At 44.2% G+C, this 23,892-nt stretch overlaps 1 protein-coding gene across 1 annotated transcript; it reads left to right on the top strand.

Moving 5' to 3' along the window:
* The first annotated feature begins 9,041 nt into the window (after positions 1–9,041).
* Positions 9,042–23,385, top strand: LOC137141387 (olfactory receptor 10A7-like). Its single transcript, XM_067530245.1, has 3 exons — positions 9,042–9,232; positions 17,388–18,327; positions 23,275–23,385. The coding sequence occupies exons 1-3, from the start codon at positions 9,042–9,044 to the stop codon at positions 23,383–23,385; spliced, it is 1,242 nt and encodes a 413-aa protein (XP_067386346.1).
* The last annotated feature ends 507 nt before the right edge of the window (positions 23,386–23,892 follow it).

The following is a 23,892-nucleotide window of genomic DNA, read 5'->3' as shown; positions in this document are numbered from 1 at the left end:
AGTCAGTGGGGCTCTTGCTGCAATACGCCGACGGGGCTTGTCCCTGTCCCAGCCACTGACTATGGCTGTCCCTGGGCCACTTCCTCCCTGTATCCCCAGGTACCTGGCTCATGAGGGTCCTTGGGGTCGCTGAGGTGCTCAGTCCAGGGTAGGCCTGCCAGTCCCTGCTTGTCCACAGGTGGCCAGGCGGGGAGCTCCTCTGCGAGGGGCAGCTCCTCTAGATCACAGGGCTCGGGGAATGGTTCGGCCTCAGGCAGCTCGTCCAGGTCTTGTCCCCTCTCTGGGGGCTCAGCGTCAGGCAGCTCTCCAGGTCCTGCCCAGCCTCGGGGGTATCTTCTATCCAGGTTGCTCAGGAGTCTTGGTCCAGTACCGGGGGTCGGGTGGCTCAGACCAGTCGCTGGGGCCCGGGTCGGAGTCTGAGGATGGTCGGAGTCTCTGCTCCAGGAGGTGAGCTTCCCTGGTATCAGCTCGGCTCCACTCCAGCCTAGGCCTCAGCTGGTGGGGCAGCACATCTGCCTCCGCAGCCATCTCTCCCAGAATGAGCTCTGGGGCCTGTCTTTTATACTGCCAAGCCTAGGCCAGGCTCCACCCCTCTGCTTCCAGGTGGCTGGGCCTGCAGGGGCTGGTTCTGTCCACCAGAGCAGGGTGACCTTTCCTCAGGCCCAGGCTCCAAGGAAGGCCACATCGCCTTGCTACAGACCCCAATAAACCTATCTCATTGCCTGCAGAGTGGACTCTGGACTGTTGCTTTCCGGTGAACTGTGTTTGGGAACTGAGCAAGGAAGGCGTTAGACAACATGGCTCCAACACCCAGTCCTGAAGGCCTGACTCCTCTTAGCCATGGTTACTCTTGCAGTTGTTCCATTGGAGGCCGTGGGACAGCTGAGATGAGTGAAGATGATGCAGCAGGGTCAGTCTCTGCAGGGCCATGCCTCTGTAGATGCTGTGTGACATTTCAGCCATGCACATTAATAATCTCATGCAACAGGCAGCAGGAAGGCAATTGGTGGGCTTGGGATGTTGGTTGCATCAGGTCAGTTGTTTGCACCATCTGCACAGAAAACACAGCGCTATCTCCCCAGGCTCCCCCGCTTCACAAGGGAAATGTAGACTTCCATAGAGGACACAATACTAGGAGACCTTGGCATTTTATACATGGAGGGGGAATAGCTTGTTCTAAGACAGGCTGCAGCAGCTGCTCATCCATTCCAGCCCTGAGAAATAAGAGCTCATTGCTTCAAACTTCAGCCGTCCAGGTAAGCTTCCTGACTGCGTTTCTATATCACCTACCAAACAGGGGAACAAATATGCTTTCAGAATATGAACAGTTTTAGCCTCCCCTTCCCACGGCAGAGCCAGACTGTGTTAATAGCACCATTTAGCAATGGGAAAAGTGAAGTATGTGTCTTGTGAAAGGTCCTTGACTCCCATGGAGCTATGGCCACTTGACACCAGCTGGGCATCTAGCTCAGGGTGAGTGGCCATGGGGGAGTGAGTGGTGATAAAATGTTACTAGCCCAAATCACAGAGTAGCCTATGGCAGATGGTTTCTGAGTTCAAGGGTGGTATCTTTCTTCCCCCGTGCCTTTCTCCTTCCTGTGTTATCAGCCCACCATTGTTATGGAGTGCAGAGGGTCACTCATGGGAGAGTATCACACATCAGCCTGGTTTTGCCCCATTCTAAATTCAATCCTCTAAAGAGATGTGTTTTATCATTGCTACGTAGTTAACACTGGGATTTGCATCTGTAACAGAAAAAAAGTCCTTCCACATGTCATAGTGAAAGAAAATAATTGTTTGCTTGACCACAGTTACTCCATTTTGTTGTTTTTAGTGTTCTGCTTTCTGTTGAAATTACCCTCCCGCTCCTCTTTAATATGTTTATGGTGCTTATCCCTGCCAAGGTCAGAGAGAAAGATTAACAGAAGAAATGAGGAGTCAGTTATAATTTAGTTTTTGTTTTTTGCAGTCTTGAGACATAGTCTAGACAATGTTGATAGATAAGTTGAAACCTTTTGCCCTTATTTTTATGTTATGCATATGTTTATAGTTAGAAGAAGTATAAAGTGTAATGTTAACAGTAATAACAATAATAATTTGAGTGTACCAATAAGCATTAAGAATTTATGCATATATAATTTCTTTGTTTGTGTTTGTATAAATATGCAAGAGAGCATGCCTTCGGGGTCTCACACTGACCACTTGTTGGGAAGTGTCCGACCTCTGCAGAAATAAAACTTGGAGACTGCCCAACTACCTGCGTGGATCTCTTTTCCTGGTGCAGGGCAAACGAACCTCATTTAGATATTTTTCCAACAATAGAATCATAGATTAGGGTTGGAAAGGACCTTAGGAGATCATTGAGTCCAACACCCTAGAGTCATGTCCAACTCCCTGGTGTCATCATCATCATCATCATTACATGAACTAAGGAAGACTTGACTCCACTTCACAATTTAAAACATGAAGCGATCTTTCGCGAGGGGGTGAAAGGAATTATTCCTTTCCCAACAGGACACTAAAATGCTAACTTTACCAAGATCTATTATTAGAGGAACTCCCATAAATTCTAACAAAAGATCGGACACCAGATGGTATGGAAAAATTTTAGCCCAAGATATGAGTTGATATATTTATTGATTTTGATTCCTCCTGAGCCATGCCGTGATTCTGGCCATGGGCAGCAGTGGAATGTGTGTTTAAGTATCATGGTGAAGTTGCAGTGTGTCACTGGAAGGGATATGAGGGTAGATCCAGAAATGGTCCGATCTGTCATATCTCTACTTTGATACCAGAGCAATTGTTACACTTATGAAATAAACAACAAGATCTTATTCTGCTTTGGAGAGGTAATAGGTATGGTTTCCTGTATAAATCACACTGACATTACATTTACATTCGTCTGCAGGTGGGTGGCTAACATTTCTATTTTCCCAATTTACCTTTTCCCATGAGGTTACACAAGCACATATACCATTATACAGTACTCAGGTTACATTGTCCAATTCATCCCATACACATGTTCCCAATGACATATCTTTGCTGCACGGCTCAGGGGCGACAGGCAGGGAAGAGCACACCCACTTTTGAGGGTCCCAAATAACACAGTCCAGGGTATCTAATAGCTTTCCCTCCCTTCCTGCCCACTGGCTCGAAATACGAGGTAGCCAGAATGATTCCATGTGCAAGGTTAGGAGCGGGCTAACTTTCCACAGTTCTGTCTCCGGTGTTTCCTGGTGAGCCATTCTAACAATGATTTCTCCCATCAACAATTCCGGTTTGACCATGCTTGACACAAATTGTATCTAGTCTGATTTATAAGTATAGAACAAGAACCTTCTTTTTTTTTGCCTTAACAAATGTGATAACACTTTAACATTTCCAGATATTACCCAATACATTTCGTGTTTTAGTGTAGCCAAGTTGAGAATTTGCATTTCAGTACATCCAATAACCAAAGCATTTCTATTACCTATATTCATGTGTTTTTGTACAATAGCCAGGTTGTGGTATTTAACCACTGCCACATATTTCATTTTGCTTTAAGGTTTCCCATGCCCATTTGTACCAGATCCACACTGATATATATTTGTTTACAGTGCTCATTGATTCTCTTCTGCTTAATGTAGTATACCACACAATGTTAGTAACAAGACAACAGCATAAAATACAAAACACAATCTTTGTTGCAAATAATAAATTCATGGTGGTGTTCTTCAGCTGTTTTGCTGATGCCCACTTTTCCTGCAGTTCTGAAATACAAAAAGAACATTTTCTACCCCCTTTTGGGGGTGGCAGATTATTGCTTAAAATACCTCTTCCTCTTACAAATCTCCTTGCTGATCGCAGGCAAAACAGAAGAATTACCTCCATATTTTCCTGTGTCTGGCTGACTTTTCCACAGCCATAACTTTTAACATTTAACGTGTATCCAAAATTCCTTCTATTAAAATCTTAGAAAACCAGAAGTACAAGTGTGGGGGGAAGCAACCAATTAGCCTTATGAAATCATTTTATGTTCCAGGCTAAAAGCAACAACATTCTTTAACAGTTAATCAGGGATTTACAACGGCTATGATTAGCAGGTGCTCTGCCCTGCTCCAGGGTCAGTATTTTTACTATCCCCTGCACTGCTTGATTTTCCCTTTCAATTTTAGCTTTAGACCAGATAATTTCCTCCAATATTTTCTTTTGTTAGGGAGGCAATTGATTTCTGGTTGAATGCAGACCATAGGTAGCCTGTATTACAGGCTTCCCACAGGAGCCAAATTGCTGCTGCATCTTTTTGTTTTGTTCCAGAGAGGTTGTACACTGCCAGATACTGGGTCAGTTTTCCCTCTAAGTCTGCTGTGGTACGGACGTCTGCTAAAGCCTGCTCTGTCCAGGGGCTTGGTCCTAATTTCTGCAATATATTTCTAAAAAGGGAAACATCCTTAATGAAAGATAGGGATTGGGGTTTGATGTTGTGGTCGTCCCCTGAGGGTGAGGAGTTCTTAGACTGTTTCTTCCTAAACATCCTGATTCCCTGGCACGGTCCCAAATCTATCCTTGTTTTGGTACCAAGATTCTGGGGTGCAGCTACAACACCCTACATGTGGCTATACAAAAGAAATAGTGTGGCTACAGTGCCTTATAAAATACAATACAATGGTGTGGCTACAACACCCCACAAATGGCAATATAATAATGCAGCTACAACGCCCTGCAAAAATGGCGATATATATATATGTATTATTCTTTTAAACAGGTGTTCCTAAACGTTCATACATAGATATTCACAAATAGGGCCCCAATGTCTCATAAATGTTACATCACAAAATGTTTAGGCAGGATGTTCCCATTCATATGTTCAAGCAGTCAATTATCATAGTGGAGCCTGGAGTGGCATGAACAAACAATCAATGTATCTGGAACATCTCTATCTACAATGCCTGATTTTGTTCTTTCTTAGTCTGAGGATTAACCCTTAAGTTTCAAATATGGATCCATGGTCCAGGCCTGCTCTGATTCAGGCCTACATCACAGTGGTCACAGTGCTGGGGCCTACATTATGGACTGGTGTTACTGTATTATTGCTCTCAAAGGGCAGAGGGTGGTCTACATGGGTACCAATGTTCTGTTCTCAGACTGAGACTTTTGGCACTTTGCTCTGAAGTCAACATTTGGCCTGAAAATTTCAGCCGGTAACCAGGAGAGTTTGTAAATATTTATGGAATTAATTCATGACATTTGACTAACTTTCAGCTCTATATTCTTCCAATTCAATTCCACAGTTCACTTTATTGTTCTTAGTCTCAACCCATCGCAGACACAGACGGGGGAAATCAAACAGCCATCACGGAATTAATCCTCCTGGGATTTGGGGATCTGCTTGACCTGCAAATTCTTCTCTTCCTGATGTTTCTTGTGATTTATATTGCAACCGTGTCTGGAAACAGCCTCATCATGGTGCTAATCGTGGCTGATCCTGTCCCATTGTTAAAGCTTTCCTGCGGGGGGGGGACACCTTATCATAGCGTTGAATTTCCTACTAGCCTGTGTATTCACCCTGCCTCCATTCCTCCTAACCCTGACGTCCTATATGTGTATCATCGGTAACATCCTGAGAATCCCTTCCACCACCAGGAGGCAAAAGGCCTTTTCCATCTGCTCCTCTCACCTCATTGTGGTGACCATTTTCTACCTGACCCTACTGAGTGTCTCCATGTTACCAACACTCGATACACTGGGAATGCTAAAGAAAGTGCTCTCGCTTTGCTACATGGTCCTGACTCCCCTGGTAAACCCCCTCATCTACAGCCTGAGAAACAGAGAAGTCAGGGATGCCACGAGCAAAGCTGTCGGTCAATATGTGGTTTTCACAAAAACATGCAGAGAATCCTAGATCATTACTGTGTTTTCAAAGCTGCCCGGGTGATCTGGACAATCAGCCCCCATTGAATTAAGCTGAAAGCTCCCATTGAATATCTCAGGGCTGATGTGAAAAAGAAATGGAGATAATCTCTATGGAGTTACTGAGGCAGAGTGTTTATGGAGAGTCCTATGCTCTGGCTATGTAACATATCGGAACATGAGATTGTTTGACAGTTCTATCAACCTCTCCTGCTCAGCTCTGATACATAGAGGATGCTGGTATTTTTCTCCGTGCTGTTGGCTAAGCATTCATCCCGGGGTGGGGGAGAAGGTTATGTCGCATCTGATAATGCACAAAGCTGACATCTTGTGTAAGGCACAAACTCCATTAAATATCTAAGCAAATCCCTGACTACATCCCAGCTGATCATTGTTTCTCTGTGATAGACAATAAATAAATTCCAACAGACTAATACAAACAAAGCACAGTGGGTGACGGTATGATAAAGTTTCTTTCTCCAGATCATTTCTTATGCGTCCAAGGACACAACAGAGAATTCAGCCAGAGCTTGGGTCAGCATTGTCCATTGAAGTGGAAGGACCCAGGAGGGAGTTGGCCATAACCACATTACCATCATGGAATTTTTAACTGGGCGCTGGTCAGAATGGAGACAACATTTTCACCAATTTCTTATTCTGACAAAAAGTCCATTTTTTATTAAAATACATATTTGGACAATAACAATAGTAACTCCTGGTGCATCCTGCGTGGGGATGTTAGCCTGGGACATCTGCCACCCCTTAATTGGTGCCTGTTGCCATCCCCGTCTTTGGACATTTAAAGAGGTGCAGAGTTTTGCGACGGTGAGGAGAAAAAAGCTTGAATTTTACCGCTTGGAAGGGACTGGACCATTTTGCAGTGAAGCAACTTACTAATCAAAAACTTTCAACCTCCCTTCATTTCATGCTCCCTTTGTCACCAATGTTCAGATCAGCTGAAAAGAGGTGTAAGAACTGTCAGTCAGGAAACACTGTTTCTTTTCTAAGTATTTAAACAGTATTTACTTAAACTCTTCCCAGTTTAGGAGATGTTAACCCAAAATTTCTCCCTCAAGGATCTTTTCTTTTTTAAACAAAAATATCAACGACATAACTAAGGGTGATCCCAATAATTTTAAATAGTGTCTGTAATATCAGGATATGATATAACCAAATGAGCAAAGAAAAGGTTCAGAAACAGAAAAGGATTGATATTAACCTATTGCTTCCACTAGATGGAGACAGAATGTAATAGATCAGTGGTTCTTAACCTGAGTTCGATCGAACCCCAGGGGTTCGGTGAGTCAGTCTCAGGGGTTCGGCAGAGGTGTGTGTGTGTCCATTCCGTTCACCAGGGTTGCCAGGTGCATTAATATACTTTTGGCATTCACACAATACTTTTATGGCATTTTCAATGTTTCACCATAAGAAACTGAAGGATATTGACGAATATTTATGGCAAATTCTAAAATTTGTTGCATAATTTATGGCAAAAAATGCCATACATGGCAAGACCTGGCAGCCCTGCCGTTCACCCCACTCCTATGATTCGTGACGTCACGCTCCGCACGACCGTCATTGGCTGCTCGCTTGGCCTTGATATCTGTGCTGCAGAGAACTTGGTCGCTCAGTAGTCGACTTGTGACTGTCGTGATTGTACGTCATTTGTGATTTCCTTTTTAATATTCCAATCCCTTCGTACTATGTCGAGCAAAAAAAGAAAGTGGTCGGACGAATACGTACAATATGGATTCACATGTATAACGGAATGTGATGGGAGTCAGCGTCCTCAATGCATGATTTGCAATGCCAAGTTGAGCAATTCTAGTCTAGCACCGGCAAAACTAAGGAAACACTTCCTAAAGCTGCATGGAGATGGGAAATACAAGAACACGACGCTTGCTGAATTCAAGGTGAAGAGAGCCAGATTCGATGAAAGGGCTACTCTACCTGTTCTCGGCTTTGTACCCATCGACAAACCGATCTTAACAGCATCATACGAAGTTGCGTACCTGATCGCAAAGCAGGGAAAACCACACACCATTGGTGAAATACTCGTGAAACCAGCTGCGTTGAAGATGGCGAATATCATGCTGGGAAAAGCTGCTGAAAATAAGTTGTCCCAAATTCCTCTTTCAAATGACACCATCAGCAGCAGAATAGATGACATGAGCAATGACATCTTGGCTCAAGTAGTTGCAGATCTGATATCAAGCCCAGCAAAATTCAGCCTCCAACTCGACGGGACCACCGATGTTTCCAGTCTAAGCCAGCTTGTTGTATTTGTGCGCTATGTGAAAGACGACTATGATAAAGGAAGATTTTTTATTTTGTAAGCCTCTTACAACAACAACTAAGGCAGCCGACATGAAGAAACTTGTGGATGACTTCTTCAGAGACAATGATCTTTTGTGGGATATGGTTTCTGCAATTTGTTCGGACGGAGCTCCAGCCATGCTGGGACGAAACTCTGGTTTTGGTGCACTGGTGAAAGTCGATGCTCCACACATCATTGTTACGCACTGTGTTCTGCACAGGCATGCGTTGGCAACAAAAACCTTGCCTTCAAAACTGGCAGAAGTATTAAAAATTGTAGTGGAATGTGTGAACTATGTGCGAAATAGTGCTCTGAAGCACCGCATCTTCAAAGAGCTGTGTAATGAAATGGGCTCTGAATTCGAGGTACTTCTGTACCATTCTAACATTCGGTGGTTATCCCGGGGAAAGGTGCTGAATCGTGTTTTTGCCATGCGTGTGGAATTAGCCCTGTTTTTGCGAGAGCACCAACATTGTCATGCAGATTGCTTCGAAAATTCTGAGTTCATTCTCATTTTGGCGTACATGGCCGATATCTTCGATGCTCTCAATCATCTCAATCAACAGATGCAGGGGGGTGGAGTCAACATCATCGAAGCGGAAGAAAACCTGAAGGCTTTTCAAAAAAAGCTACCGTTATGGAAACGACGAACAGAGAATGATAACGTCGCAAACTTTCCCCTGCTGGACGACTGTGTAAGTAAGATCGAAGACGTGTCTGGAATCGGAGACATTTCTGTACCCGGGGAACTGAAGCAAGCAGTTGCCATGCACTTAGATGAGTTCGCAAAGTCTCTCGACGGATACTTCCCCACCAGAGAGTCATATCCAGCATGGGTGAGACAGCCATCACGTTTAGTGTTGCGACAGCAGATGTCAATGATGAGTACCTCGACGAAATCATTGAACTTCAGCAGAGCCAGGTTCAACAGCAGCTCTTCAGAACAACAACGCTCTCAACATTTTGGTGTCACCAAATCGTATCGTACCCTCTTATTGAGAAAGCCCTTGAGATACTCATACCGTTTGTTACAACATATCTTTGCGAGCAATCCTTTTCGAGGATGGTAGACATAAAAACGAAGAAAAGGAACAGACTTTGTTGCGAAAATTATATGAGAGTGGCACTTGCCAAGGTGAAGCCGCGCATTTCTGAACTTGTCTCTGAAAGGCAACAGCAAAAGTCACATTGATTTGCAGTAAATATTCATTGAGTTATGTTTTTGTTTTTGTGTGCCATTCATGTTTTGTTGGTTTTGTTCTTTGAACACAGTGATTTTATGTGCAACTGATGCATGGTTCATTTTGTGCACTAATAAAATATATATATCTATGTTTTGAATTTGAAAAAAAAAACATTTTATTTTTCCAACTATGAAGGGTTCGGTGAATGCACGTATGAAACTTGCGGGGTTCAGTACCTCCAACAAGGTTAAGAACCACTGTAATAGATTTTTAAAAGGAAGAGGGCAGCTGGGCTGAATAAGCAGACTGGGCTGTTTTGTCCAATGTAGCAGCAAAGGGTAGCATGTGGTTACTAATGAGAAGAAGCACTGATTCTGTATTCACCAACTTTGTGGCATCTTGACACGTATAAAGGTGCTACTGGTGAAAAACCTAATTTTTTCCACAGTGATTTAGGAACATGAATCATTAGATGTTCGTGCTGCTGCTAAGAAAACTGAAGCTTTTGAAAGGTGGTGCTGGTGAAGGCTCTTGTGTATTTCCTGGAGGGAAAAGAAAATATGCATGCCAAAGTTAGAAATATTATTAGAGACAAGGGTTATCAGGCGTGGGGATGGAAATAACCTTGAGAAAGTTATCATGGAAGGAATGGCGGAGGGTCGGCATAGTAGGGGATACCAGATAGATGATAGATGGACCATGTGTGGCAGATTACTCGCTCAAAGTTAGCGATGGGTCATGAAGACTTTAGAAAATCCTGCTATGATGTCACTGATATTCAGCCGTGAGTAAATGGATTTACTGACATATATTTATATGGCCACTGGAGGTGGTAGTTTTTCTAGACTGAGAAAGGGGTAAGTTATAGAGTGTGATGGAATCTAGGGGGTAAAAAAAGGGGTAGCTGCGGTATTTCATGCCCCAGAAGGTGGTCTAAGAAGTTAAAGGAATGAGAACAGTGCTGGCAGAGTGTCAGAAGACTACTAGGACAAAACAGAAGGTAAGGGGTGAGAAATGTGCAGTTATACTGCATAACACCGCTCAGTGGCAACAGGGGGGTAAAGAATGGAACAAGACCCATTATGCCGTACGGTGACCAACAGACATTGGTAGACAATAAAATAATATGGAAGGGGCAGTTACACTGTGAAATGTCCACTTAATGGCAGCAAAAACTAAGGTTTGAGAAATGGGCAGCTGTTCTCTAAAAGGACCATTGGACAGGAACCGACACTGAACTATGGTGACGAGGCCTCTATCCTGGGAAATGACAGGTGAGATTTTTTTGGTTCCGTTTTGAGTCAGAGAAGGAACAGTCCTTCGCTCAGCTAATCAGCACCTCGGGGTTAATTGCCAGCCTTTGAGGAAAGCAACATTTGGGGTTTTTTTGGCGGGTGGAGGAGGACGGGACCTTGAAATGTTCAAAACAATACATTTTCATGAAAAGACCCATGAAAAAAATCATTTTGAAACTGCTGTTTTCCCATCCACCATCACCAGCACACTCACACACACACTTTCCTTCATTTTCTTAGTGTGAATAGTTGGGAAACAAAAATAAAATGCGTGAAACGCTGTTAAGTGCTGAAAAGTGTTACTTGGGCTCTAAAAGGAACCCTGTCTGCCAGCTGGAAGAGGCATAGGAAAGTGGTGAAAAAACTACTTTCTTATTGGTTTCCAATTTTTCCAGTTGGGAAATAGCAACAACTTGTAAAAAGTGAGGTTTTTTGCCACCTTCCCCCACTTTCTACATAGTTCCTTTTTCTATATTCCTTCTGCATATTCAGGAGTCCATATTTCTTCTATTATTAAATTGTCCCAGCTGGATCTGTTCAGGACAGGGCTGTTTGAAGACCTTCGTAGGCCCTAGGCACACTTGCCTTCGTAGGCTCCCTAACCGAAATAACTAATTTGATTTTAAGCTATTAATAATTAGTTTTTTAAATAAAAATAAAAAATTATATATAAAAAGTTTCGTAGGCCCTAGGCACTGTGCCTTTTGTGCCTAATGGATAATACAGCCCTGGTTCAGGGCTGTATGGAGCCTTTGGGATCAGATCCGCCATATAGGTGGATCAACAGTTCAAAGCCCCCTTGTTTGAGGGACATAGGACAGAGGTCTGGGAAGAACCTCCTAAGTCATCAGCTTCAGTCCCCTGCAGGCGACCCCATCATAAAATCTTGTTCATTAAACTCATCAAGTTCCAGCTTAAAACTAGTTCTAGTGTTTTCATAGACTGTAAGCCCAGAAGGGACCATTGTGAATAGATTTGGAAGGATTAGACTTTTATCAGCAAACGTCATCAAACGTTGATTTCACAGTGCACACACAAACCAACGAAAATATATTTCCATCAACAGTAATCAAAACTTACAGATAGGCAAAGTAATACAAGTGCTTCCTGAGAACTTTATAGAGTTGAAGTCCAGTGATTTAGGCTTTCGGATTTGAATTGTTACAAATGGACTCCTGAATGAATAATAAAAATGTGTCTGATTTGTTGATTTCAGGATATTTACATTAATGTGCAGTTGACAATGTGTGTGTTAACAGTTTCGAGAGTGTTAACATTTTGAATCTCTACATCTACTGGCATTAAAAAACTGTCTGAATTCTCCCAGCTATGAAAATTTGAATCAATAAAAATAAAAATGCTTAAAAATGAACATTGATATTAGCTGTCAAAATTATAAAAAATAAAAATAAAAATCAATTGTTTCCAAGCCTAATTCAGTCCAAGCTCCTGTGTAAACAGGCCAGCGTATTTCATCCAATGATTCCTGCATCTAGCCCATAACTTCTGTTTTTCTCTAGAACAGATCTATTCAAAAGAAATACCTTCATGATTTAAAGATGTTGAATAATGGAGAACCCACCACGTTCCTAGCCAAGGGGGAGTCTGTGGCTAGCAGAAGATGCTCTGCCTGTAAAATGTATAACCTGGAATTGGGGATTTTCAAAGGCACCTAAGGGAGTTTGGTGACCAAATTCCATTACATTCAATGAAAGTTAAGTGTCTAATTCTCTTGGGTGCCTTATAAAAGTCTTACCCTGCTGTTCTCCAATGCCTATCCCATGCATACTGGTGACAAGCCATGCCTAACAAAGTCTTGTTAGTACTGATGTAAAACTGGCAATGTATTTCATTTCATTGGCTCTTTTCTGGGTGAGTGACCTGGAATAGGTGAAGCACACTTGACCCCTGAAATTTGTAACCTGGAGAATGGGATCTATTTGTGATAGCGACGGATGACAATATTAGGTTTAATTGCACAAAAGATACAGGCCCTTAAGCTTTAGCCTGATGGATTATTATTTCACTCCTTCTATATTTTCACCCCGATATAGACTCGGTAATGAGAGAGAAACAAACAGAGAATAAAAAGAAGAGATTTCCTTTGAGATCAGTCGTCCTTTCCCAATTTCTTTCCCTTTCAGGTTAGGGGTTTGAGTCTCTTAGCAATGTCTAAGTTTTCCCTGGACATTTATTGAAAATTCCCATCTGCAGTAATGTCCAGGGACATTTCACCTTCTTGCATGAAGGATAAATAATGAGACAACGGAGGGAGCCACTTTTATACACGGCACAATGTACACTGAGCAGGGCAGCAGAACAGATATCTGATGTGCACATCCCTTTGCCGAAAGAAATCAGATACGCGGAGAGATGGTGTTAAAAGATTGACTGTAGAACCTTCAGCCTGGCCCCTGAAGTGCCGAGAGAAGAGGTTCCATTGAATGATCCCAACTTGCAATAGATCTAAGACAGAGGTAAATCAGCCTTCATTATGGTTTTCAGTTCAAACAGAATTGCAGACAGACAAGAGCTAGCACCTGATAATGTCTTTTTGTCTGGCTCCTTTTCAGGATGGGGTCTCACTGGAGTGTTTAGATAGATAGATAGATAGATACATAGATAGATACATAGATAGATAGATAGATAGATAGATAGGCAAGCCAGTGAAATAGGCAAACTGGTAAAATAAAAGTTAGTAACTTTCCTCGCAATATAGCTTGCATGAGTCCTGCAGGCTAATATTTCCTTACAGGGCTCTCGCAGGAGGACAATTGTACCGGGACTCGGAGCAATGGGTCTTCTGCCTTATGCATGAGAAATGATTTCCATCTTGTCCATTTTAGCTCTAATGCATTTCATTTCTTTGACACGTCTCCTTCTCTGTACCATCCATTTCCTTGTGTATTTATGTCAGGGCATTTCTTATTTTTTCCGAGCTGGGAATTTCGGAGGCCCTAGAGGAGGATTTGAATTTCAGTTGGACTTGGGACACTATGGCCTTCAGGCACTTTAAGAAGCAGATAGAAAGCTAGAGGACTTTGAGAAGCACCTGGCCACCTAACTCCTATTGGTTTCAATGAAAGTTGCATGTGCTTTTGAAAATCATAGCAGGTGCTTATCTCAGTTATCTGCTTCTTTCAATGACTAAATGCCTTTAAAAATCCATCCCTCACTCCTTTCAGGCTCCTTTTAAAATCATCTCCTCCTCTCCCATCCATATGGTACCAGTATAGGACAGATGTTTGTGACACCACTTTCACTGATGGAAACTGCTTATTTATTCCCATCTGTTATGGACTGTCTCTGAGCTAGACTGCTGATCCTTTATGTCTTAGTGCTGTGGGAATGAATTCTCACAGGAAATTAAACTCATGCCCAGATTTTCAAAGGGACTGGATAATTGTACCACCCTGTCTGCTTTGACCACTGAGGCAATGGTAATTTCCAGCCAGCACAGTTCAAACTGGAAATAAGGTGCAATTCTTTTTAATGGTGAGAGTTATCAGTCATGGGGCCAACTTCCCAAGAGATATAATTAAATCCCCCATCACATACAGTCTTTAAATCAAAACTGGATTTCTTACTAAGAGATATTCTCTAAGTGAAACACAAGCTGTAGGGCCAGCTGAAGAAATTCTGGAGTGAAATTTCCTGGCTTGTGTTATGCGGGAGATCAGATTAGATATTCCTAAAAGTTCCTTTTGGCCGTAAAATCTGTGATTTCAGGAATATAATGTTTCCTCATTAGCCAGGACTGAACAATGTTCTGTCCAGTCGGAAGATGACCAGAGCTGGAAACTGTTGTGGAAAACAGAAAAAACAAAGGAGGATTGGGCAAAAAGAAATCTGATGAGATTCAACAAGGACAAGTGCAGAGTCCTCCACTTAGGATGGAAGAATCCCATGCACAGCTACAGACTGGGGACTGACAGACTAGGCAGCAGTTCTGCAGAAAAGGACCTGGGGGTAACAGTGGATAAAAAGCTGGATATGAGTCAGCAGTGTACCCTGGTTGTCAAGAAGGCTAATAGCATATTGGGCTGCATTGGGAGGGGTATTGCCAGCAGGTCACGGGAAGTGATTATTCCCCCTATTCAGCATTGGGGACGCTGCATTTGGACTATTGTGTCCAGTTTTGGGCCCCCCACTACAAAAAGGATGTAGACAAGTTGGAGAGAGTCCATCACAGGGCAACAAAAATGATTAGGGGGCTGGAGCACAAGGCTTATGAGGAGAGGCTGAGGGAACTAGGCTTGTTTAGTCTGCAAAAGAGAAGAATGAGGGGGGATTTGATAGCAGCCTTTAACTACCTGAAAGGGGGTTCCAGGGAGGATGGGGCCAGGCTGTTCTTGGTGGTGGCAGATGACAGAACAAAGAGCAACAGTCTCAAGTTGCAGTGGGGGAGGTCTAGGTTGGATATTAGGAAAACTTTTTTCCCTAGCAGAGTGGTGAAGCACTGGACTGGGTTACCTAGGGTGGTGGTGGAATCTCCATCCTTAGAGGTTTTTAAGGCCCAGCTTGACAAAGCCCTGGCTGGAATGATTTAGCTGAGGTTGGTCCTGTTTTGAGCAGGGGGTTGGACTAGATACCTCCTGAGCTCCCTTCCAACCCTCATCTTCTATGATTCTATGAAAGCAACTAGAATGCATTTACAGATTATTCCCAATACTTCAGTGTTTGACAACATTAAACATTCATGCAGATCCTCTGAAGGGACCAATTTATTTATTTTTTTAAAAGCAAGAAAAGCTTTCTTATAATCCAGTGTCTGTCTACGTAACTACTGTGGTTTCTCTTCATCTGTCTAAATACTTATTGGTACAGGTATAGTTTGTAACTAATCTGTTCTAAGAGCTGGATATAATCAATAGGTAAATGATATTTTAAGGTTTAAAGCTGAAATGCAAGAAACCTACTGACTGAAGCCTCTAAAATAATTAGTTTAGCCAATTAGGGCTGAGTACTTAGGATACATTAGCTGTATTATAAAGGTAGTTTAGCATAAGAAAGTTAATAATAAACCCGATGAGTTTATGCCTATGTTTGTATGCTAGTGTTCTGAAAATAACTGCTGAGTTTGGATAATAACAGTTACCAGAGATCAGTAGCTACCCACAAGATGACTCAATAACCAGGGCAAAATGGTAGAGTACATCTACCCTGCAATAAAATATCCATAGCACTGAGTCTCAGAGCCCAGGTGAACTGATTTGGGCTCACAGGCCTTGGGTGAAAAGCCCAATGATAAATCGGAGTGACGCTTCCAAAGATGGCCATGAGGGATTCAACCCTCTTGCATATTAATAAGCTTTGGCGGGCATATGCATAAGTTATTATAAAGGTCATCACTTCCTGGAGGTCATCCTTCCCTGATTTCAAGAGCAGCCAGCCATCACTTCAGGTGTTCACCCGGAGACGTGAGTATGAAAGAACTGGAAATACCGGTGGCGAAGACCTTGTCCTTTCTACCCATCACCAGCTATGTGGCTGTTATACATGGGTTTTCTGGGTGAGGGAGGCACATCTAATTAAATGTGATTGGGATTGTTGTTTCTCACCTGCTCCTCAAGTCCCGAATCCCGACAATAATGCTAGCCCACATGGGGGCCTTAGCCCTAATGTTTGAAATACTGGACTAGCCATGAAGACCAGCTCTTCGACTAATACTAGAGTTGAAAGGGGTTATCAATGTCATTCAATACTGTAATCAATAAAGGCTACACAGGAATGACCTAAAAAACGGAGATGCCTGAATATATTTAAATAATTAGTTAATAGCTAAGGTGCTGGGTGGCGGCATACAAGATTAGGCAGAGTTTTTCATGGGTTTGCAGCTCCCATACAATGTCAATCTCCATTGCAAATGGCTTCTAGTTCACAGGTCCTTGCATGCAGCTGTTAACATTTATATAACCAGGATCAGCAGAGCATCTGAGTTGCTCACCTTCTATGCCACGCCATGGAGCTAGTTGGCATAAGCAATGATGTTTTGTGTAACTTGCTGTTGGAGGAAACGAACCATCTGTCACAGGAATCCAGATTCCTGGCAATTTACCTCTAGTGTTGTATTCTCAAACCCACCATTCAGAGATTCCACAGGCACACGAGACCATTGCTGATCATCTAGTCCAGTGGCTCTCAAACTTTCCAGACAACTGTTCCCCTTTCAAGAATCTGATTTGTCTTGCGGACTCCAAGTTTCACATCCCTTAAAAATGACTTGCTTACAAAATCAGACATAAAAATGCAAAAGTGTCACAGCGCACCATTACTGAGAAATTGCTGACTTTCTCACTGTTACCATATAATTATAAAATAAATGAACTGGAATATAAATATTGTACTTGCATTTCAGTGTCTAGTATATAGAGCGGTATAAACAAGTCATTGTCTGTATGTAATTTTAATTTGTATCGGCTTCGCTCATGCTTTCTATGTAGCCTGTTGTAAATATCTGGATGAGTTGATGTATCCCCCCAACAAACTTCTGAGTGCCCCCGGGGGCACGCGTAACCCTGGTTGAAAACCACTGCTCTAGTCTGACCACGGACAGCCCATGGAACTTCTCTAAAATAGCCAATGTTTGAACTAGAGCAGATCTTTAAAAGAACATGCTAATCTTGATTTTAAAATGGATGTTATTAATTGCTTGCAGTGCATTCACTTTAAGCAGATTTTCTCTGTATTTGCCTCCAGGTTTCGTTGGATACCTCTCATGGCAAGTGCAAGAGGGGACAATGAAACGTTGGTCACAGAATTCATCCTCCTGGGATTTGGGAATGTTCCTGACCTGCAGATTCTTTTCTTCCTGTTGTTTCTAGCAATCTACATTGTGACCATGGCTGGAAATATCCTCATCATTGTCCTACTTGTAGCTGATCGGCACCTACATACCCCCATGTACTTCTTCCTGGGGAACCTGTCCTGCCTGGAGACCTGCTACACCTCCACCCTCCTGCCCAGGGAGCTCGCCAGCCTCCTGACAAAGACAAATGAAATATCATTTAGTGGCTGCTTCATGCAGTTGTATGTCTTTGCTTTTCTGACCGGCGTGGAGTGTTATCTTCTCTCTGTGATGTCTTATGACCGGTATTTAGCGATTTGCAAACCGCTGCACTATGGCACCCTTATGAATGACAGGCTGTGCCTCCAGCTAGCAGCTGGGTCTTGGCTAATTGGATTTCTCGCTAGTTCTATCATAACATCATTTGCTTCCCGACTAATTTTCTGCGGCCCCAATGAAATTGACCATTTCTTTTGTGATTTCACCCCAATAGTCAAACTCTCTTGTAGTGACACCCGCCTCGTCACGCTTTTGGATATCATCCTGTCATCGGTATTCACTCTGCCCCCTTTCCTATTAACCCTGGCCTCCTATGTCTCTATCATTTCCACCATCCTAAGGATCCCTTCCACCACCGGGAGGCAGAAGGCCTTTTCTACCTGCTCGTCTCACCTCATTGTTGTGACCATTTTCTATGGAACCCTGATGAGTATTTATTTGTTACCAAATACCAATAGGCTGAGAGACCTACACAAATTTTTCTCCCTTTCCTACACGGTCCTGACGCCCATGATCAACCCCCTCATCTACAGCCTGAGAAACAAAGCGGTCAGGGAGGCCCTAAGAAAAGGGGTATGGAAATGTGTCTCACACAGGTCAACACGGGATCCGAGCTTTTCTTTTGTCAGTAAAATGAAATTATGGGGCTAATCTGAGTTGATTTACTGAATGAAATAAACAAACTACCGGAGGCCCTTCACCCTGGCTGTTTGGCTAATGCTGGGGAAAGTGTGCACAGACTAGGAAGGGTTTTCTAAAGTAATTTAAGGGAGAGTTCCTCTGCCTGTCTCCTTGGCAGCCCACCTGCCGAGCTTAGGATGACCAGATAGCAAGCATGAAAAACCGGGAGACTTCCTTTTTCAGAGGGGGGGGGGGCGGGTATAGTTCTGTATATAGGACAAAGCCCTTAGTATCAGCATAGTACCGATAACATCAAGACGTTTGATAGCTGAGCTATTGAAAACCCAGGGCTTTCAGGTTTCCAGTATGCCTAAATCCTTGGTTGTTGGACAACAAGAGGCTGGTCAGTTTCACAGCTTAAGATCAGTGTGAAATTGACAAAACCCATGTTAAGTTCATGCTGCAGCTGTCAGGGCTGCCAGGGACCTGGATCCTAGGAGGCACATTTTGGCGGTTCTGAAACGACATATTGCAGGGATTCAGTCCTGAGACAATGGTCAGGTTTAGGGATTTTCACCCTGTTTCTGAATGAAAAAAAGTTCCCAAAAGCTTTCATGGAACCAAAAGATGGATCCTTGGCCAGCTCTGTTAGGCACTAAAGTCCAATTGACTTCCAGTGATACTCAAGCACCTAAATCTCTTTAGAAAATGAGACTTAGGTTCCTAAATCACTGAGGCACTTTTGAAAAGTTTCCCTGTGTTCTGATCTGAGAGAAGACACGCACCAAAAGGCACGTGAAAGGCGAGAAGGGGGTTGGGTGGGTGAAGATGATGGCTATGAAAAGGCACAGTTCTATGTCTGAGTTATGGGCAGAATTTCAGAATCATTTCAAAGTGTTTGGGGTTTTTTCCCTCCTCGTTTCATTCATAAATAAATAATACAATCACGTCTGTTCCATTTCCTGTCGTTCTGATTGCTGCTAGTCATTAGAGCCCTGCGGTCTTCACAAATATGAAACCAGACAACGTGAAATGTGGAAAATCATAGAATCATAGAATCATAGAATATTAGAGTTGGAAGGGACCTCAGGAGGTCATCTAGTCCAACCCCCTGCTCAAAGCAGGACTAACCTCAGCTATATCATCCCAACCAGGGCTTTGTCAAGCCTCAGCTTAAAAACCTCTAAGGATGGAGATTCCACCACCTCCCTAGGTAACCCATTCCAGTGCTTCACCACCCTCCTAGTAAAAACTTTTTCCTAATGTCCAACCTAGACCTCTCGCCTTGTAACTTGAGACCATTGCTCCTTATTCTGTCATCTGCCACCACCGAGAACAGCCTAGCCCCATCCTCCCTGGAACCCCCTTTCAGGTAGTTAAAGGCCACTATCAAATCCCCCCTCATTCTTCTCTTTTGCAGACTAAACAAGCCCAGTTCCCTCAGCCTCTCCTCATAAGTCCTGTGCTCCAGCCCCCTAATCATTTTGGTTGCCCTCCGCTGGACTCTCTCCAACTTGTCCACATCCTTTTTGTAGTGGGGGGCCCAAAACTGGACACAATATTCTAAATGCGGCCTCACCAATGCCGAATAGAGGGGAATAATCACTTCCCGTGACCTGCTGGCAATGCCCCTCCTAATGCAGCCCAATATGCTATTAGCCTTCTTGACAACCAGGGCACACTGCTGACTCATATCCAGCTTTTTATCCACCGTTACCCCCAGGTCCCTTTCTGCAGAGCTGCTGCCCAGTTCGTTGGTCCCCAGTCTATAGCTGTGCATGGGATTCTTCCTTCCTAAGTGGAGGACTCTGCACTTATCTTTGTTGAACCTCATTAGATTTCTTTTGGCCCAATCCTCCAGTTTGTTTAGGTCACTCTGTATCCTATCCCTACCTTGCAGGGTATCTACCACTCCCTCCAGCTTAGTGTCGTCCGCAAACTTGCTGAGGGTGCAATCCACCCCATCCTCCAGATCATTAATGAAGATGTTGAACAAAACCGACCCCAGGACCGACCCCTGGGGAACTCCGCTTGTGACCGGTTGCCAGCTAGACATGGAGCCATTGATCACTACTCGTTGAGCCCTATGCTCTATCCAGTTCTCTATCCATTTTATAGTCCATTCATCCAACCCATACTTCTTTAACTTGCTGATAAGAATACTGTGCGAGACAGTATCAAAAGCTTTGCTAAAGTCAAGGTATATCACGTCCACCGCCTTCCCCACATCCACAGAGCCAGTCACCTCATCATAGAAAGCAATCAGGTTGGTGAGGCATGACTTTCCCTTGGTGAATCTGTGTTGACTGTTCCTGATCACCTTCCTCTCTTCCAAGGGTCTTAAAATGGATTCCTTAAGAACCTGCTCCATGATTTTTCCAGGGATTGAGGTGAGGCTGACCGGTCTGTAGTTCCCTGGATCCTCTTTCCTCCCTTTTTTGAAGATAGGCACTAGATTTGCTTTTTTCCAGTCCTCAGGGACCTCCCCGAGTTGCCACGAGCTTTCAAAGATAATAGCCAATGGCTCTGAAATCACCTCAGCCAACTCCCTCAGCACCCTTGGGTGCATTGCATCCGGACCAATGGACTTGTGAATGTCCAATCCTTCTAAATAGTCTTGAACCCGTTCCTTCAGCACTGCGGGATGTTCGCCTCCTTCCCATTCTGTGCCACCCAGTACAGCAGTCTGGGAGCTGATCTTGTCTGTGAAGACAGAGGCAAAAAAGGCATTGAGTACCTCAGCTTTCTCCACATCCTCCGTCACTAGGTCGCCTCCCTCATTCTCTAAGGGGCCCACACTTTCCCAAACCTTCCTCTTGTTGGCCACATGCCTGTAGAAACCCTTCTTGTTCCCCTTCACTTCCCTTGCTAGCTGCAACTCCAATTGCGCTTTGGCCTTCCTGATTTCATTCCTGCACGTTCGAGCAGTGTTTATGTACTCCTCCCTAGTCATCTGACCAAGATTCCACTTCTTGTAAGCTTCTTTTGTGTTTAAGTTCGCCAAGGACATCTTTGTTAAGCCAAGCTGGACGCCTACCATATTTGCTATTCTTTCTGCACATCGGGATGGTTTGCTCTTGTGCCCTCAATAAGGTCTCTTTAAAATACAGCCAGCTCTCTTGGGTTCCTTTCCCCCTCATTTTAGCCTCCCAAGGAATCCTGCCGCTCTGGGCACTGCCAGCTGATGCCCGGAGTCACAGCCCACTCTGGCCAGGCCAAATCTGAGCAAGTGGTGTGTTGATCTGGAGTATGGAGGTTGCAGTGCTACTTGCTCAGATTTGGCTTGTTGCCCCCCGCCCAATCATGATGTAGGAGTAGACGTGGAGTGGCTCAATGCAGGGAGCTGAGCCTGACATTGTGGGACCGGAGATGCAGTTGTGGGGTGAGTGCAGGGGGGGGGGTTGCTCTGTGCACTCCCCCAGCCAAGAGAGCCTCCCACCTTCCATGGGGACAGTACCCACCACTCCCGCGACAAAAGGAAATAAAATAAAATTTCCAAAAATACATATACAAGACTTTCCCGGGAAGCTACACAGCGTTCCTTAATGAGAACCTAGACTGAAGCTGGGGTTTTGCAAAGCCCCTTAGGTGATTCAGGAAATGAATTCTCCCTAAAATTATCCAGCATGGGGTATCTAAATACCTTTGGCTGCCAAAGTCTCAGCCTGAAAGCTCCATGTAGAGTTAAAATGCATGCTTTTTGACCCAGTTGCTACTCTGATTTCCATTAGTTAGACCTAGAGGCCTGGTCTCAGATAACAAGTATTTGCTGGTCTGAAGAGCATCTACTTCAATAAGAGACCAGGGTAGGAAGGCAAGTGTTTTACCTTCTGTAGCCCAGGAGTGTGGCAGAGCACAGAACACAGGTTTCATAACGCTAGGCCAGTTCTCTGGTCACTCGGTCACACACTGATTCTCAAAGGCATAGCAGCAGAAGCATGATTAGAAAGAGGGCAGGACTCTGAGGGTGTTTCATGACTAAAGGGTGGTGTGATGGAGGGGGCACGGAGATTTCTAGGCATAGCAGACAAACGGGTGCCCGATATTGGCAGCATTGGTGAAGAGCAGGACATGGGAGCATGGACGCTTGAGCAAAGAAAAGAGTGGCACAGAGCTCTGAGCAGTCTTGGAAGGGAAAACATGCTTCTGTTTTAAACAAAAAGCTTCAACAAAATAAATGAGAGACAAATCCCAATATTTTCAAATCATTTCTGTAATGTCAGGAGATGCTATAACTAGGCTTGTCAGAATTCATTTGATTTTGCCTGGCAAGATTTATGTTTATTCTTTAGCAATGTTGCTGTTTTGATCTAAATTCACAGGTGTGGGACGTTATGCGGTGGGTTAGGGGAGATGTGGCAGGGTGCAGGGAGAAAGCTGATCTGCATCCACGGCCTCACAAAGTCATGGGACCTCCTTGTCAACCTCCGCGCTTGGGCCAAGGAAGCCATCTACAACACCAGGGAGAGGCGGTTGGATGGGGAGGTGGTCTGCGACTGTGGGGCCTCCTTCCGTTCCTCCATGCGATCATGTCCTCTGGGTTGCATACGCTGACTCCTTGGCTACTTTTGAGGAGCAGTGGGTGCCATCCGGGATTCTCTGCTCAGTGTCCCCTTCCAGTTCCCTCCATTTAGCCCTTTGATCTCCATGCCCACCCCTGTTTTTTCATTTGTTGTCCTGTGTAATTTGCTGAGTCCCAGTCCTGTAGCTCCTCCCCATAGGCTGGGTACTCAAAAGGAACTGTGGGGAATTGGGACAGACTGAAGAAACCTGCACAGAGTGGGTGGATGAGGAGTAAGCTGGGCTGTGCATAGATGGACAGCAGTGGGGAACAAGCTGTAAATAAAGAGCTCTTGTGGGAGCACAAAGCTGACGGCTGCGCATGGTTTGTGGGCGCAGATGGACCCGAGCAGCAGGGCGCCTGTTACACGTGGGGGCTTGTCCAGAACGCAGAGCCAGCAACTGAGGTTGGTGGCCCAGGTGTGGAGGAGACCCTACAATGGATCGTGAAGCAGCAACTCCTGCAGCGTGTGGTGTCATGAAGGCTGGCTTGAGGGGGGAGGGGAGCAGCTGGTATATTGTGTGACATCAGCATGGCAGAATCATAATAATCCATGTGGGATAGGCCATGTCAGGTGTGGTTAGGAAGGTTATGATATGCTAAGTAAGAGAATATTACTTATGTCCATGTGTAATATGTGAAAGGGAAGTTATAGATGTATTTGAGATATCTGTGTTTCAATTGTGCTGCCTGGGCAACACCCCAGATAGGAAGGCTGCAGAACAATGGCCAGCATAATGGCCCATTAAGGCCTTCCCAGGTGTGAGGAGCCCAGAGAGAGAAGCCAGCATCACCAATGAGTCACCAGAACCTGCTTACGTGATTGGACCCCAGGCACACCTGAAGAGTCACCAGGATTGGCCCATGTGTCTCTGGACTCCATTTTAGCTCCAGCAAAGTTCACAGGCCACATGGCGAAAAGACAGAGGGTATATAAGGTCAAGCGAGAGAAACCA

This window comes from Emydura macquarii, unplaced genomic scaffold (genome assembly GCF_026122565.2).
Source record: "Emydura macquarii macquarii isolate MOO-44397 ecotype Brisbane River unplaced genomic scaffold, CSIRO-AGI_Emac_v2 contig_3056, whole genome shotgun sequence".
Lineage (NCBI taxonomy): Eukaryota > Metazoa > Chordata > Testudines > Chelidae > Emydura > Emydura macquarii.
This window is presented reverse-complemented; position numbering and strand designations above follow the sequence as displayed.

What these genes read in the sequence shown, in the direction of transcription:
- LOC137141387 (XM_067530245.1), top strand. Translation starts at nt 9,042, where the DNA reads ATGGGTGAGACAGCCATCACGTTTAGTGTTGCGACAGCAGATGTCAAT. An exon ending in GCCCTTGAGATACTCATACC is followed by an intron (nt 9,233 to 17,387) that starts GTTTGTTACAAC and finishes ATTTGCCTCCAG; the next exon opens with GTTTCGTTGGATACCTCTCA. An exon ending in GGGAGGCCCTAAGAAAAGGG is followed by an intron (nt 18,328 to 23,274) that starts GTATGGAAATGT and finishes TTGTGGGCGCAG; the next exon opens with ATGGACCCGAGCAGCAGGGC.